We start from the raw sequence: 16,193 nt of genomic DNA, 5'->3' as shown, positions 1-16,193 counted from the left end.
GACGTAGAAAGCATATTTACAGTGCTGTGTACTGTCCATCTCTATAGGGGTGTATCCTTAATAAGATGGAAGCTGCTGATGCATTTCATGTCTGCAGTGGCGCAGTCCAGCCCCCATCAGTCAGTCTGGCTGGTTGCTGGCTTGAGTGGGGGAGGAAGTTGAGCCATAGCGTGTCCTTATTACTCTAATGTGCCAGTCATTTGGACGTAAAGAACGGTGCATGAACGTGTGCGGTGTTCTATTTTCAACCCATGCACCAAAACAAACCGCATCCCTTTTCAACGCCGCGTAGGCCGCACTTGATGTCCTCGCGCGCATGAATGTTTCACAATGGCAGCATCGCCCCGTCAATTCCTGAAAGCATAAAAGTATCATTAGTGGACATTCTCCTGCCTGATGTGGCAATTCAGCTGATATTTTACTGGTAATGTTGAAATGACTGGGCCCTGTTCAGATGGCAGAATCAAGAGAATGCAAATGGGGGAGGGGGTGTAGAGCTGGAGGCTGAGGATGTAACAACCTGGCTTCAGAGGACCACCCCTCCCCTCCCCTCTCCTCTACTCTCCATCTGACTGCGCCCAGCTCCTCATCCTCATCCTGCAGCAGCCTGAGTGAGCTACCAAAAATGTTGGACTATTTGCGCCTCATGAGCTTCCCTGGACTCAGTTGAGGATGCACAAAAAAATAGGACCTCCGCATTCCTCTCCACCTCGGCGTCGTCTTTCCCGCCTTGCATGGACCTCCAGGCGGAGGCCTCCGAGGACCGGGTGGCGCTGCTTCACCAAGCCGCGTGAAAGCGTTGAAAAGTCGGAAACGGACTGTCGCTCGTTGGCTTCTTTCGTCGGGCTGCTCTTTCAAGGATGAAGACGTGCGGGTAAAAAAAAAAATAAAAATAAAAATAGCCTGCGGATGAAAGGTAGTGTTGCTTTGATTGACGTTTTTTTTTTGCATTTTATTAATCAAATGTATATACCTGGTGTGTTGTTGCTGTTGTGTGCCTTTATTAAGCACTTGACATGTGAACGTTAAAAAGACGCAGTGTGCGGATGTGCTCTGCGCAACTTACGAGACTGCGCACACGCCCTCACCCTAAATATATGCAGTGATAGAAAGACGTACACATATAATGCGGGGGTAATAACATATCATGCCCAATAATACCTTCTATTTAAAATTATGTTACAAATTTCACTGTTTTCGGTTTGTGGAAATTGATACAAGCAGCACGACCCCCTCTCTCCACAAAGGATAGAAGGCAGGCAGAACCCCCCCCCCTTCCTCTGCATTTGCTGCACGCTATCTGGGTCATTAGCATGTGATGCTGCATTTGCACACAAAATACTGCAGGAAGTGATGTTTTTTAGGGATGATGAGGAAAGGGGGGAGGAGGGGGTGATGAGGATGAGCAGGTCCCAGCATCAGCAACATTTTCCTCTCCCTGCAGCTGAGCCATTAATGCAGTGGTCTATAAGCAGGTGCATTATGGCTGCTGCAGGATAATGGAGGATTTAAGTGCTGCCACTGCTGTTACCTGTATTTAAATAATAAAACGGACACCATTTGCGCTCCAAGCTGCTCGGCAAGAGAAATCCATATCGCATCCTGTCTAAAAATGCTCATTTTTTTGCCTTCAGGTCTCTGGAAAACAGCTGAAATCAATATTTATGACAATTGTATTTAAGGTCGTTAAGTGTAAGTCAAGTAAAATGCCACGTTAGTCATTTTGACGTAGCGCTGTATCGAGGGATGAAGGACGGATGAGGACAAAATGTACGATGGTGGTGGGTTTTTTTGGCTGCAGGAAAGTAGGCCATGTGACGTGAAGCGGGTCGTCTCTCGTCGTGTTCACAGCGGACCTTGATTTAAATGTCCATACAATTAAGGCACGCGGTGAATGCCAAGAGAGGCGACCACCGACAACAAAAAAGACCCCTTACAAACATGTATTATTAAAAATTCAGCCAAGCCAAAATTAAACAAAATGCATTATTATCCAAGAAAGGCTTTGTATGTTTGAACCTGAATGGATGGAAGGATGGATGTACATTTGTGGTTGTTGTACCTGCATGACTGTACTCCAACCAAAAAGGGACAGCCTATACAAATACTAATGCCGCTATCCATCCATCCAACCATTTTCTACAGCTTGTCCCTCTCAGGGTCGTGTTGGGGGGCGCTGGAGCCCATCTAGTGGAGCTAAAAATAAAATGTCAACAAAACAAATGTTTTTCCAGTTAATAACTTTCCAATTCTCAATGAAAAAAGGTTTAAACTTTCAATTCGTTTTTTGTAAATGTAATTCTTAAAAAACATTGTACTGTAAGCAAATGTTCATTCAGTTAACTAGTGCCTCCTGAGGTCAAAACAGGTACTACTACAGTAAAATGCTGTCGTCAAACACTACTTAGAATAGTCGCAAAATAGTACCTTACATCTATGTATAAATATCAAACATTTTAAAGGAAAGAAAGCAGTGCTCGTGTTGTCAGTTTATGGTTGACTTACCGTCTTTGTTGCATGTCAAATGTATGTAAAAGTTTACAGTTTTTTTATGAACTATGTAAAACATTACCAACATCTGTTTTATGTTTGATACACAGTATGTTTTCCTTGAATTGTAATTTTTGTGTCTGTAGTTTGCAGAGGTTTTTACTATTTTCTACCCTGTAATGTCACCCATATTAAAATAAAGTTAATTATTTGTGTTTTTTTTCCGTTTACCCTATCTAAATTTTGTATACAATAAAAAGCAGTACAACTTGGAAAATGCTTTAAAACTATGATTTATTGTATCTTTGTACTAAATAAAATACATTCATACACAATGCCGGCGACTCTGCGGTCTGTGGCACAAAATGTTGACCTTTAGGATTTGGGAAAAAAAAAATATTTGAGTCCAAACCAAGCAAAATCCTCGATTGAGCACGGCAACGCCATCCTGAGAGAAAAAGCCCTTCTAGTGAGGGAAGCAAAAGATGGATGATAGCGGGCGGAGAAATGTGTTTCCATGGTGACAAAACGACAAAGTCAGAGAATCGGTTGACAAAAAAACATTTTCTATCAAATGACATAATTAAGTGTATATTACACAAAGCACAAATGAGCTGCAAAATGACTAATTTAACTAAACCTGAGCGTGAAGGCTGGCTTGAGGTTTTGGTTTAAGAACAGTGCATCTTTAGTGGCCACATCACAGGTACAAAAACCAAATGTATTGTAGAAGGTAGTGACGCCTTAATGTGTAGACTTTGCTACACTCACTACATGTGTTTACATGAAAGGAATGCTTCCGACTAGCAGTTAAATAAGATAAATAACAAATTTGAGTCGACTTCAGTGAGAAAATCTAACTACACACAAATGTCTTCATGTCTGAAAATATCAAATATTGAGAGCACTTTCACTAAATGTGGTGATTTCAATTCCAGGCTCACATTACTGCAGATTAAAGTGGTTTAAACGTAATAACTTAAGTGGAGATGGCGTTGAAAGCTATCACAAAAAAAACTGACGAAAGCAATACAAAAAACAGAATAACTAAAATGGAGATGGCGTTCAAACCTATCACCAAATAAAATTGACAAAAGCAATAGAAAATATGAATAATAAATAAGCAAAATCCCTTTAATAAGGATAGAACCTTCCGATGGGTCTCAGTGGAAAGAGAACCCAGACGCCGGCAGCCCGCCACACCACTGGCTGATGAACTTGAGGACGTCCTGACACTCTGGACTGTGACTGGTCTGAAGGTGGACACAATGGTAAAAATGTTTGAAGGGACAAACGAAAAAATGTTTTTGCTTGTGCCCCAACTTACCTTGGTGGCCATGAGGAATTTATTCCAGTCTTCTTTGTTGGCAGCTTTTGCTGGCGAGGAGAAATCGATCTTGTTCCTCAGAACGGGATAGCCTGGAGGAAGGAACACATTTTCAACTTTTTACACCTCAAAAGTGCTTCATTACTTTAGAACAACATATAATTAGGGCTGTCTTCAAATAGTCAAAAGATTTGACAATTCGATTCATCGTAGTCTGATTTGACTACCAACCGTGCAATAGAATCAGCTTATATTAAACCCCCCTTGCCCTCATCCACGGGAGGGAAGCGAGCTCATACCGCTGAGGCCCCTGCATACAGCAGCATGTGGTAAAAGAATCAATTGATTGTATTCATCATCACGTCTTCTTTGAATAATTGTAAAATAATCCTGTGTGCAGAAGACTGTTTTTTTAGAAAGTAAAAGATACATCTGGGTTTCGGTTGTCACTGCAGCCTTCCTCAGAGCATTCGCTGCTTCCTGGTGTGACGTCGAATCTCTAAAATCAGCTGGGTGTGTTTTGGCCTACCAAATCTCCTGCTGTCAGACACAGAGCACAGCATGCCATCACGCACCTTTGGCCAGCCGAATCCCACTGCTGACCTCGGTAAAAACCCGCCAGAAATTGGACACGATGCGGCGCTGGGACGCGCCGCTTGAAAAAGGTAACGATCCTTCCGCATGTTCACATAAAGAAACTTTGTAACTTTCTTCCACTATTTAATCAAGTTTAATATCCTCTTGGTGCTGCGCCATAGCTGAGGTCGTCACAAACTGTGCTTTAGACTTTTTTGGGGGAAAAATGTACAAATTAGAACTCTGTTATGTTCACTTTAATGTAAGACTGTATTCCTTTCACAAATACGTTTAATTAACTCTGACATATTCGTTACGGGTACGTAGTGACCAGTCAGTATACATATTATAGTATGTTTATTTTTCTTAAAAAAAAAAGAAAAAAAACGCTATATTATTGACTTACTGTCCACGATGGGCAAAATCCAACAGATTGTAGTATGAAACTCTTTAGTAGAAAGAAGACAGCCCTACATATATTTAAACAGACAGTGAGACAAATATATCATGTTTCATATTCCCTCTATTGGCATTGGATGCATCTCAGCACGACTGTGATTATGTGTTTTACCGGTAAGAACACAAGCCAGTGAGCGTAGGCCACTGTTGGCGTCCACCAACGACGCTTCATAAGAGTTTCTCTCATCCCGTGGAAGAACCTGTTCTAACCGGCCGTACACGGCCACCGTCAGGACCCAGTTACGGATTTCCTCCCGTTGGGGGTCCTGTAACACACATTAGACCAGGATAGGTTGAGTTTGTTTGTGTGTTTATGTACATTTGGTGTGAGTTTGATTGTGACGTCGCCCTTACAGCGACACAAGGTTTAGTCGGGAGCGGAACTTCAAAGGGAATGTCGGTGTCAGAGAAGTCAGTGTGATCCAGAGAGTCCAGGGTTCCCTCTGCAATGGCCTGACACAAAACAGAAGACAATATTATTGTTGTGTGTTGGTGCCATTTCCATAACTAATCAAATAATTTCTAAATGCATAATATTAAAGCTAAAATAGTTGTTTTGATTGAGTGTCCTGCAAGGTGATTTTATTGCATATTTAACTATTTGGGGACAGTCAATTGTAATTAGTTTCAAAACCAAAGTTAAAAGTCCTTGGGTTTTAAAAAGGTGTAAAAAAAATGTTCGGATTCATATTATTGTCCTCAATTTGCCAATAAACATATTTAAATGTATAATGATATTATTACACAATTGCCCCTTTCATTTGATTATTATCATAATGTATGCCAATAAATTGATGGAAAAACTGCTTGTTTTAAGGTTTTTTGCTAATCATTTGTGTAAACGAGTTGACAGGAGACTCACGTCACACACATCCAGGAAATGGTTGAGGAAGATAAAGGCCATGTTCTCCCAGCCTGCTGCCTGTCAGGGGGAAAAAGAGCAGCAGTACTTAACCCTGGAAGAAACCTTTAAAGGGGGCCTGGCCTGCACTTTTGGGGTATTTTCTCTATGTGAACATTTTTTTGATTTAAGTACCCCCTAATCAGAGCAAAGCATTTTTAGTTGAAAAAACAGATAAAGAAGTAAAATACAGTACTATGTCATCAGTTTATGATTTATTAAATTGTATAACTGCAAAATATTGCTCATTTGTAGTGGTCTTTCTTGAACTATTTGGAAAAAAAGATATGAAAAAAATAAAAACTTGTTGAAAAATAAACAAGTGATTCAATTATAAATAAATATTTCTACACAAAAAAGTAATTATCAACTTAAAAGTGCCCTCTTTGGGGATTGTAATAGAGATCCATCTGGATTCATGAACTTAGTTCTAAACATTTCTTCACAAACAAATAAATCTAACATCAATATTTATGGAACATGTCCACAAAAAATCTAGCTGTCAACACTGAATATTGCATAGTTGCATTTATTTTCAGTTTATGAACTTAAATTCATATTTTGTTGAAGTATTCAATAAATATATTTATATAGGATTTTTGAATTGTTATTTTTAGAATATTTGAAAAAAATCTCACGAACCCCTTGGCATACCTTCAAGTAACCCCCAGGGGTACACGTACCCCCATTTGAGAACCACTGGCTTATTCCCTATGGGGTCACGGTGGGCGCTGGTGCCTATCTCAGCTACAATCGGGCGGAAGGCGGGGTACACCCTGGACAAGTCGCCACCTCATTGCAGGGCCAACACAGTTATACGGTACTGTATATCACTTGGGCCGGTATAGCTCGGTTGGTAGAGCGGCCGTGCGAGCAACTTGAAGGTTCCAGGTTCGATCCCCGCTTCCGCCATCCCAGTCACTGCCGTGGTGTTCTTGGGCAAGACACTTTACCCACCAGTTCCCAGTGCCAACCACGCTGGTTTAAAATTAACTTGGATATTGGGTTTCACCGTGTAAAAGCGCTTTGAGTCACTAGAGAAAAGCGCTATATAAATATAATTCACTTAACTTCACTTAATATTGTGTTCGAAAGTGTACAAACCTTATCTAAAGTAGGGACTTTTGTTGAGGCTGGAACCCATTATTCATACTTATATTGTTTCTTATGGAGAAATTTGCTTCGCTATACATGTTTCTATTTTAAGAATACTGTTCAAGAACCAATTCAGTTTGTAAATTGAGGTTCCCTGCAACTCCATTGTTAGATGGTTTTTACTAACTTTTATTTACGAGTTAGAATGCATAAAAACATAGTATGTGTGCCTGTCTCACATAAGGATTGTAAATGATAGACAAAATTCTTAAAGAAGTGCAGTCCCCCATTAAATAAACATTGTAAAATGACTCTCAATGCACTAAGCCATTAGGTGCTCACCCTACATGCTAGGCCTGCCTCATAGAAGGCTCTATCTGCAGGAACGAGGTCAGTGTGACGCAGCAGAGATACACACAGCTTGGCCGATATGCTCGTCTGCAAACAAACAAACACACACTTTGAACATTCTTGAACAACAAAGACATTACCATTACCAAAGTGTTTTTTGGTCACGTACAAGCTCTTCTATCCCCGTGGTGGCGGCTCTGGCGGCGTAGTAATGCGAGATGAGTAACATCTGTTCAAAGTCCTCATGGGCCGCAGAGTTCTCTCCCGCTGACTTGGACAAGTTCTCACACTGATGTCACACACAAACACACATACACATACACTTTTAACCAGTTTTTGTCTTAATTGCAGTTTTAAGGTGATGACACTTAGACTGCGGTTCTACCAGCTGCAGCAGAACGTTGCGGAGGTCTGCCCACGTGCGATACGACTCTGGAGTCTCAGGGAGGTGAATCATGTCCAGGAACAGGCGCTTGTAGATGTTAAAGTTCTGCGGAGGATACATGTTCAACTGTTTTGTGACTTGCATATATATATATATATATATATAGTTGATTAAATGTGTGTGTGTGTGTGTGTGTGTGTGTGTGTGTGTGTGTGTACCTGTGGGTTAGGTGGCGCTCCGTGCTGCACGTACAGCTGCAACGCTTTCGGAGCATCCCCCTCCTTGATGAGGTGTGTGGCGTACAAAGCCACATACTTGTGGAGGATCTTAAAGTTCTAAAATAAATGCATCCGTTCAGCAACATTTAAGCGCAATGTGTACGCTAGCAGTAGTCAGCTATTGGGGACTGAAACATTCATCAACCTGCTTGGACGCCGTCTCCAGACATTTGTCCCACTGGCCTCTCTCTGCATACATGTCCAGAGCCGCCATGACGTCCACGCCCACCAGCTGAACACAAAATATTTATGACAATTTTGTCAGAGACCAATTAAAAGCATGAATGTACACATTTTCCACCCATCCATCCATTTTCTACCGCTTGTCCCTTCTGGGGTCGCAGGGGGTGCTGAAGCCTATCTAAGCTGCATTTGGGCGGAAGGCAGGGTACACCCTGTACAAGTCGCCACCTCATCACAGGGCCAACACAGATAGACAGACAAAATTTACACTCACGCACTAGGGCCATTTTTTTTAGTGTTGTCAATCAACCTATCCCAAGGTGCATGTTTTTGGCGGTCGGAGGAAGCCGGAGTACCCGGAGGGAACCCACGCAGTCACGGGGAGAACATCCAAACTCCAGAAAAAAAGATCCCGAGCCCGGGATTGAATTCAGGACTTTTCAGGACCTTCGTATTGTGAAGCCCATGCACTAACCCCTGTTCCACCGTGCTGCCCTGTATACATTTGATTTCATCTAAAAAATTATGTTTATGTCTATGTTATTATGTTTTGTAGCAAAAAAACAAACAAAAAATACATAAACTTTTTTAATATACCCGTGTTAAATGTAGTTAGAAAGACATGGGACTCACCGAATCCACTTTGCCCTGATTCTTCAAGTGCTCCTTGTACTTCTGGTCTACGTAGCTTTCGTACCTGCAGGAAACAAGAGTGATGTAATGGAGAGAGGAGTGTGTTTCCATGCAAAGATATGGCATGTGATGAACATAATAATATAGCGTAGATGATTGAAATATGTTTAGCACACCTCGGCTCCAGCTCTTTGGCCACCCTCTTGGCTTTGTTCCACTCCTCCCCCTCCATGAGGACGTCGATGGCATCCTTGATCAGGCCCACGTGTAAATACTGCTCGGCGGCCTTCAGTGTGACGCATGTAGAGGTTAAGAATAGTCCCATGGAACCAAATAAATCAACATGTGTTCGAGTTGACCCACAGTGTTGTACTTTCTCAGCTGAGCGAGGCGAGGCCCCACCACCTGGACCACTTTGACCGCTCGCTCCTCACCCAGGAACTTGATTGACAACTCTGCAGCCTGGACACATATACATTCATGGAGGTAGTACATTTAGATTGCATGTTGCATTTTTCATTAACTGAGCCACTTGGCGGCAATAATGAAGCAGAAGTCACATGTTGTCATCTATGACAGAGGGCAACCTCTGATGAGTCAGCCATTGTCCTGAAATCTAACATCCACATTTAGCTGCCTTACTGACTTGCTCCGGAGCAAACACAAGCTCCGCTTGTGATACAACATTTGCTGCCTTCTGTCAAACTGCCAAGTTATTGATCTTGACAACCCTGTGATCTTTGCTTTAGTCAAGTCAATAAAGGTAGAATTGTTGATTAGCACTTTTGAGCCCGAAGCAGAAAAAAAGAGATCAAGTGACCTTCATGGGACACGCTGACCTTTCATACAGGAAACATCTTTTCCATGGTAGAGACATAAATCTAACTGTCTGGTATCGTGCTCCACTGCAAGCTCCTAAACACGACCAACCTGAAAATGCTCACCTTGATCCAGCACTTCTCCATGAGTGCTACATTAGGGTCGTCCTTCACCTTTAGGTAGCATTCCACCGCCCGGGAATATTCACCAGACTGCTCCCATTCCCGTGCCTGTTCCAGCAGACCTTGTACACCTCTGGAAGCACACATTCACGCACACACGCACACGCACGCGCACACACGCACGCACGCACACACACGCACACACACACACACACACACACACACACACACACACACACACACACACGCACACACACTCACACATGCACACACACGCACAAAAATCAGTAGCCAAATCAAGTTGACATTCTGATGTGAATGCTAAACCTCGATTAGAAACTTCTATCCATCCATCTTCTTCTATTTATCCTAGGTCAGGTCGAGGGGGCAGTAAGCTACGCTGAGAAGCCCAGACTTCCTTCTACCCAGCTCCCTTGTCCTGCTCCTCCAGGGGAATCCTGAGGAGTTCCCAAGCAAGCTAGGAGACAGTCTGCCCAACGTGTCTTGGGTCTTCCCCATGGGTCGGACGTGCTTTAAACACCTCCCCAGAGAGGCGCCCGGGGGGCATCCTGACAAGATGGTCAAACCACCTCACCCGGCTCCTCTCGATGTGGCGTTGAAGCGGCTTTACTTTGAACTACTCCTGAATGACAGAGCCTCTCACCCTATCACTAAGTGAGAGCCCTAACACCCGGCAATAGAAACTCATTTTGGCCGCTTGTACCCGTGATCTTTTCACCACAACTGATCGATACAGGCTGCGTATCACTGCATACGTCGCATCGATCCGCCTGTTGGTCTCATCATCCACTCTTCCCTCACACGTGAACAGGACTCAGAGGTACTTGAACTCCTCTACTTGGGGAAAAATCTCCTCCCTAACCCGGAAATGGCACTCCAACCTTTTGTGGACAAGAACCAAGGACTGGGACTTGGAGGTGTGGATTTTCATCCCAGTCACTTCGCCCTCAGCTGCAAACCAATCCCGTGAGAGCTGAAAACCTTGCCAGATGAAGCCAGGAGGACCACATCATTTGCAAAAAGCAGCAACCTAATCCTGCAACCACCAAACCGGATCCCCTCAAAGTCCTGACTGCGGATAGAAATTTGGTCTTTAAAAGTTGTGAACAGAACCAGTGACCCTCACAGACCGCCTCAATCAGGCTGTCTGATACCCCATACTCTCTGAGCACTCCACGTAGGACTTACCGAGTGACACGGTCTAACGCCTTCCCCAAGTCCACAAAGCACATGGACTGGTTGGGCCAATTCCCATGCGCCCTTGAGTATCTGCCGAGAGAAAGAGCTGGGTCACAGTTCCAGGACAAAAAACACTCTCCTCCTGAATCAAAGGTTCGATTATCAGACGGAGCCTCCTCTCCAGTAACAAGCACCCTTGAGCATCTGCCGAGAGTAAAGAGCTGGGTTACAGTTCCATGACGAAAACCACTCTCTTTCTGAATCAGAGGTTCGATTATCCGGCGCAGCTTCCTCTCCCGTACACCTGAATAAACTTTACCGGAAGGGTAGGAGTTTAATGCCACGATAGTTGGAGCACACCATCCGGTTCACTTTTTAAAGAGAAAAACCACCACCCCGATCTGCCAAGCTAGAGGCACTGCCCACAATGTTCACGCAATGTTGTCAACCAAGACACCCCCACAGCATCCAGAGCCTTAGGGAACTCCGAGGTGGGGCTCATCCACACCCATAGCCGTACCACCGAAAAGCTTTTTAACTAACTCGGTAACATCAAACCCAGAATTAGGAGAGCCAACCACCGATTCCTTAGGCACTGCTTCTTCAAAGGAAGATGTGTAGGTGAGATTAAGAAAGTCTTCAAAGTATTCCCTCTACTGATCCACAACATCCTGAGTCGAGGTCAGCAACACACTGTCCCCAGTATACACTGTGTTGACAGTGCACTGCTTCCCCCCCTTAGGTGGTGGATGGTGGTCCAGAATCAATTCGGACGTCGTTTTACATTGTTCCCCCAAAATCCTTCCATGGCCAAGATTTTTCCTCTGCGACCGCCTCAGCTGCACGCCTCTTGGCCTGTCAGTACCTGTCCGCTGCCTCCGGGGTTCCATGATCCAAACGGACCTGATAAGACTCCTTCTTCAGCTTGACGGCATTCCTCACCACTAATGTCCACCAGTGGATTCTGGAATTACCCAACGACAGGCAGCGACCACTCTGCGGTCACAGATCCGATCGGCGGCCTCGACAACATAGGTACGGAACATGGTCCCCTTGGACTCAATATTGAGTCCAGTGCCATCCCTTGTGACATGTTACAGATCTTCCGGAGGTGGGAATTTAAACTATGTCTGATGGGAGACTATGCTAGAGGTTCCCAGCAAACCCTCACAATGTGTTTGGGCCTGCCAGGTTTGAACGGCATCCTACCCCAACATCGGAGCCAACTCACCACCAGGTGGTGATCGATAAAAGGCTCCACCCCCTCTTCACCCGAGTGTCCAAAACATGAAACCGAAAATCCGATGACACAACCATAAAGTCGATCATCAAACTGTCCTGGTGCCAAGTGCACATATGAACACCCTTTTGTTTGAATATGGTCTTCGTTATGGACAATCTGTGGCAAGCAAAAAAGAAAAACAACAAAACACCTCTCGGTTCAGACCCGGGCGGCCGTTCCTCCCAATGACGTCTTTCCAGGTTTCACTGCTGTTGCCAATGTGAACATTGAAGTCCTCCAGTAGAACAAGGTACTTACCTGGGGGAGCACTCTCCAGTACTCCCACAAGGAAATTGAAAAAGGTACACGGGAGCTGCCATTTGGTGCGTAAGTACAAACAACAGTCAGGACCCGTCCCCCCCAACCGAAGGCGGAGGGAAGCTACCCTCCCGTCTACTGGGTTAAACTCCAAAGTACAGGCTCTGAGACTGGGGGGCAACAAGAATTGCCACCAAATCCCACCGCCTCTCACTGCTTGCAACGCCCCAAAGGAAGAGTCCAGCCCCTATCAAGAGAACTGGTATCAGAGCCCTGGCTGTGCGTCGAAGTGAGTTCGACTAGATCCAGTCAGAATTTCTCCACTTCACGCACCAGCTCACGCTCCTTCTCTACCGGCGTAATGCAATCCACGTCCCAAGAGCTAGCTTCTGTAGCCGAGGTTCGGACCCTGCCTTCAGCTGCCACCAAGCTCACATTGCACCCGTCCTCTGGGCCCCCTCTTATGAGTGGTGAGCCCATAGGAGGATTAGAAACTTGAATGTAGAAAAAAAAGGAATAATATACTCTTTCAAGCATTTCGTCCAATTTCAACCTTCAAATTCAGAGACAATCTTTTTTTCACTTGATTCCTTTTGACATGGGTGCACATGCCGTATTCAAGCTGAACAAAAAAGTAGCAGCCAGAGTTGAATAATTCAGTGTGTTTTTGCTTAAAAGCAACATCTTCCTCCATCATTTCCACAGGCAACATTTGATGCGCTCTCCCACGAGTCGTTAAGAGTAGAAACGAGCTGCAGCTTGGCCAGCTCACACATCATTCCTGGTTGGGGAGTTTTGCGCTGGACTGAGCTCTTCAAGCTCAGGCTGTGTGTGTACTGCTGGGCCTTCAAGTGACCCCAGAGACTTGAAAGGTTTAATCCACACCCAAACTAACATCTTACAGCATAATTAGGTACTGAGGTGATTAGCAGCTGAATGCTAAAAGCAAAGCTAGGCCAAGTTCAAACGGAGTATTGATGTTAGTTCTCACCGCATGCCCTTCTTGGTGGCCTCCTTCTCGTACTCCTCCTGAAGAAGGGAGAGCTTGTTGGGGAGGTACTCCTTGCAAATGCGAATGGCGTCGCTCCACATGTCAGCATCCTGAGAAACAAAGCAACATTACCACACAGCTTTAAAACACGCTTTTATGCAGATCCAGAAAAAGGGACTCATGAAGCTTGCATCAACCTCTTTAGAACCAATGTCCTTGGCAGTAGACATTCGTTTTAGGTCTATTTCTTTTGTCAGTTACAAATATCTGAAAAAAATGTCCAATGCAAAGAACCTCTAATAAGATTGTGTAGCTACTAGAGGTGGGAATCTTTGGGCACCTCAAGATTCAATTACGATTCAGAAGCTATGATTATATTAAAAATCTATTATTGATGCATGTTTAGTTTTTGTATATTTGATGCATTTTTACGATTCTTTTTGTTTGACTAAATAAGCGTTTAACACTTGCAACTTAAAAAAACACATAATTTGGAATAAGAAACTTAAAACAACACTTCATTTGGAATAAGAAACAGTTAAATTAATTCCCACATTTATTAAATAAAATGAAAATGTGTGCAAAATTGGAACATAAAGGCCCTATAACAAAGAGCTGGTCAGATTTCTCAGTGATGTGGCTCGCTGCAGTCAGACAAATTTTAAAACTGTGTGCATTACTTTATTTGTAACAAATAAATGGATTATTTATGTTTACTCATCGATTCTATAATTGACCATGTCCAAATTGCCATGTAGCTAAAAATCGATGATTTCCCCCACCTGTATCAAGTAGCTACTGTAGCAAAACAAGCAAATAACATTAAGTGAAAGTTAACTGTTATTTATACAGCTCCACTACCTAAAACTTCAGTCACCTTGTAGTATTTAACAGCCAGGTCGGATCTTTCTGCTCGGAGCAGGAGGGCTTCAGCCTTCTGGTAGTCTTTCTGTTCAAAGCAGAACTTGGCGTGGCCCACCAGAACCTCCGGGATGCTCTCTGGATCGTGGCTTTCGGCCACGCGCTGCGCGGCGGCCCAGTCTTTGTTGTGTGCATACCTGGAAGCAGGGTTACAACACAAAAATAGTCTCTTTTTTTAAAAGGCCAAAATGTGACAATACTCAAACAACTATCTTTTCATATAAAACTTATAGTCCACAATTGTTGCATCACTCTGAAATTATTTACATTGGACGTAAATCCGTAGAGTGATGACATCAACAGATCAATCACATGTACTCACATATGCACGGCTTCTTTGGGTTTTCCTGCTTTAATGAACTCTAGCTCAGCCTCTGCAAACTTGCCCTGGAAGCCACAAGAGGAATATCGAGATGGTTTATGGCAGGGGTGTCAAAACTTGTTTCTAGAAAACAAATGGGATTCCACTTTGATACTTTTTATAGGTGAGAAAGCAAATAGTGAATTACCTAATAATACATCCCATTAATATTGAATGACTGGCATTCTTAGTCTATTAGGGCCAATGACAAACTGAGCTTTAGTAAAATGGCCAAGAGGCTGCTGGTTGGACACCCCTGACTTTTGGTGTACAGCAGATGGAGATGGTAAGTATCTACACATGTACCTCGTCTTCCAGATACATAGCATGTTTGAGGTGGATCTCCGGTATCTTCTCCTTGTTTGAAAGACGAGCCAGTTCGAAGGCAAAGTCGAATAAGCTGCAGAGCACAACACAGAAATAAGCTCACATAATTTTTGGACCATGCATCTCATGCTCAATGTGACGCCTTGCATCTTACAAGTTGTTTGACGCTGATTCGATGCCGTATTCCAGCAGACCAAATTTGGTGAGTAGCTTGACGGCTGCCTCTCCTCCCAGACTCCTGGCCCACACATAAGCCACCTGCTTCTGAGCGTTTGCACCGCCATGGCTTTTGGCAATCTGACACAAACACGCACGCGAACAAACAAGCACGCAACACAAACACACACACACTCACACACACGGTTGTAAGGTATTGTGACAGCAATGACATATTTAGAGTATAGTGCAAAAAACGGTAATGGCCATTGTCCCGATATTGAGCTGACAGTTTATACTACCAGGAGGTAAAATAACATTTTATGAAAAAAAAAAAAGAAGATTTATACTTTGCATCACACTGTTGCATATTCTGTTTGAGTTCAAAAACCAACCAGCGCAACAAGCGCCATGGTCTATTTTTGGTACAACCAGACAAATTCATCAGACCAATTAGAGCAAATTGAGGCCCGGGGGCCACATGTGGCTCGTTAAGCTTTTTAATCTGGCCCGCCGGACATTCCCAAATTTTTTTTTTACACCCTTAAGAAGGAAACTGTAGCTGCCATTATAATGTGTAGTGATGTTTTCAAATTACCGTAAGTCTTGAACTATATGTATTATAAGTATAATAATACTGCAAGTATTTCAATGGTTGGAATCTGCGCTTTTGCATGATATACTAGTTATTATGGTAATCTAATTAGTTACTATGGTAATCTACGTCACAGCAGCTCAGACGAGGCACTAAGCAGTGTGTGTGGGGAGCGTTTCCACAGAGTGTTTCCAGAGCGGGCGCCCTGAAATGCGGGTGTCAAGGTCAGACGCAGAAGGAAAGTTCTAAAGCTTAGTGATATATCAGATAGTATTTTTTTTTTACCCTTCATGTTCATATTTAGCTTTGTTTGTTGCATTTTTGTTGCGTTTCGCTTAATTGTAAAATATGTCGTTCGAGAGGGGGTGTGACGTCAATATTCAGTGTTTTATCGTTCAAAGTTAATAATGTAAATTACACATTCCATTTTTTCATGTACATTCTGGGTGTCTCACTCAGTAAAAACAAATTTAATTCCATTCC

General features: G+C 43.5%; 1 protein-coding gene and 1 long non-coding RNA gene across 5 annotated transcripts in view; one reads left to right on the top strand and one right to left on the bottom strand.

Annotated features, from left to right (window-relative positions):
* The first annotated feature begins 1,271 nt into the window (after nucleotides 1–1,271).
* On the top strand, nucleotides 1,272–16,151 carry LOC133553057 (uncharacterized). The gene is made up of 2 exons (XR_009806832.1): nucleotides 1,272–9,164; nucleotides 9,993–16,151. It is a non-coding gene; the product is annotated as an uncharacterized LOC133553057 (long non-coding RNA).
* Nucleotides 2,768–16,193, bottom strand: part of ift172 (intraflagellar transport 172) — a 33,686-nt gene continuing 20,260 nt past the window's right edge. For 3 of the 4 annotated variants that reach the window (XM_061900845.1, XM_061900844.1, XM_061900846.1), the window contains exons 30-48: nucleotides 15,114–15,256; nucleotides 14,939–15,032; nucleotides 14,594–14,658; nucleotides 14,228–14,408; nucleotides 13,351–13,460; nucleotides 9,623–9,752; nucleotides 9,042–9,140; nucleotides 8,855–8,964; nucleotides 8,679–8,742; nucleotides 8,008–8,094; nucleotides 7,803–7,919; nucleotides 7,585–7,689; nucleotides 7,369–7,488; nucleotides 7,191–7,286; nucleotides 5,715–5,774; nucleotides 5,207–5,305; nucleotides 4,965–5,118; nucleotides 3,818–3,909; nucleotides 2,768–3,743 (exon numbers count right to left, since the gene is read on the bottom strand). In XM_061900845.1, coding sequence (XP_061756829.1) covers nucleotides 3,654–3,743; nucleotides 3,818–3,909; nucleotides 4,965–5,118; nucleotides 5,207–5,305; nucleotides 5,715–5,774; nucleotides 7,191–7,286; nucleotides 7,369–7,488; nucleotides 7,585–7,689; nucleotides 7,803–7,919; nucleotides 8,008–8,094; nucleotides 8,679–8,742; nucleotides 8,855–8,964; nucleotides 9,042–9,140; nucleotides 9,623–9,752; nucleotides 13,351–13,460; nucleotides 14,228–14,408; nucleotides 14,594–14,658; nucleotides 14,939–15,032; nucleotides 15,114–15,256 — 2,016 coding nt within the window. In that variant the 3' untranslated portion in view covers nucleotides 2,768–3,653. The remainder of the gene's footprint in view (nucleotides 3,744–3,817; nucleotides 3,910–4,964; nucleotides 5,119–5,206; nucleotides 5,306–5,714; nucleotides 5,775–7,190; nucleotides 7,287–7,368; nucleotides 7,489–7,584; nucleotides 7,690–7,802; nucleotides 7,920–8,007; nucleotides 8,095–8,678; nucleotides 8,743–8,854; nucleotides 8,965–9,041; nucleotides 9,141–9,622; nucleotides 9,753–13,350; nucleotides 13,461–14,227; nucleotides 14,409–14,593; nucleotides 14,659–14,938; nucleotides 15,033–15,113; nucleotides 15,257–16,193) is intronic. The other variant, XM_061900847.1, reaches the window with a different exon arrangement.

The sequence above is a fragment of the Nerophis ophidion genome, linkage group LG05, assembly GCF_033978795.1.
Source record: "Nerophis ophidion isolate RoL-2023_Sa linkage group LG05, RoL_Noph_v1.0, whole genome shotgun sequence".
In the NCBI taxonomy this organism is placed as follows: Eukaryota; Metazoa; Chordata; class Actinopteri; order Syngnathiformes; family Syngnathidae; genus Nerophis; species Nerophis ophidion.
This window is presented reverse-complemented; position numbering and strand designations above follow the sequence as displayed.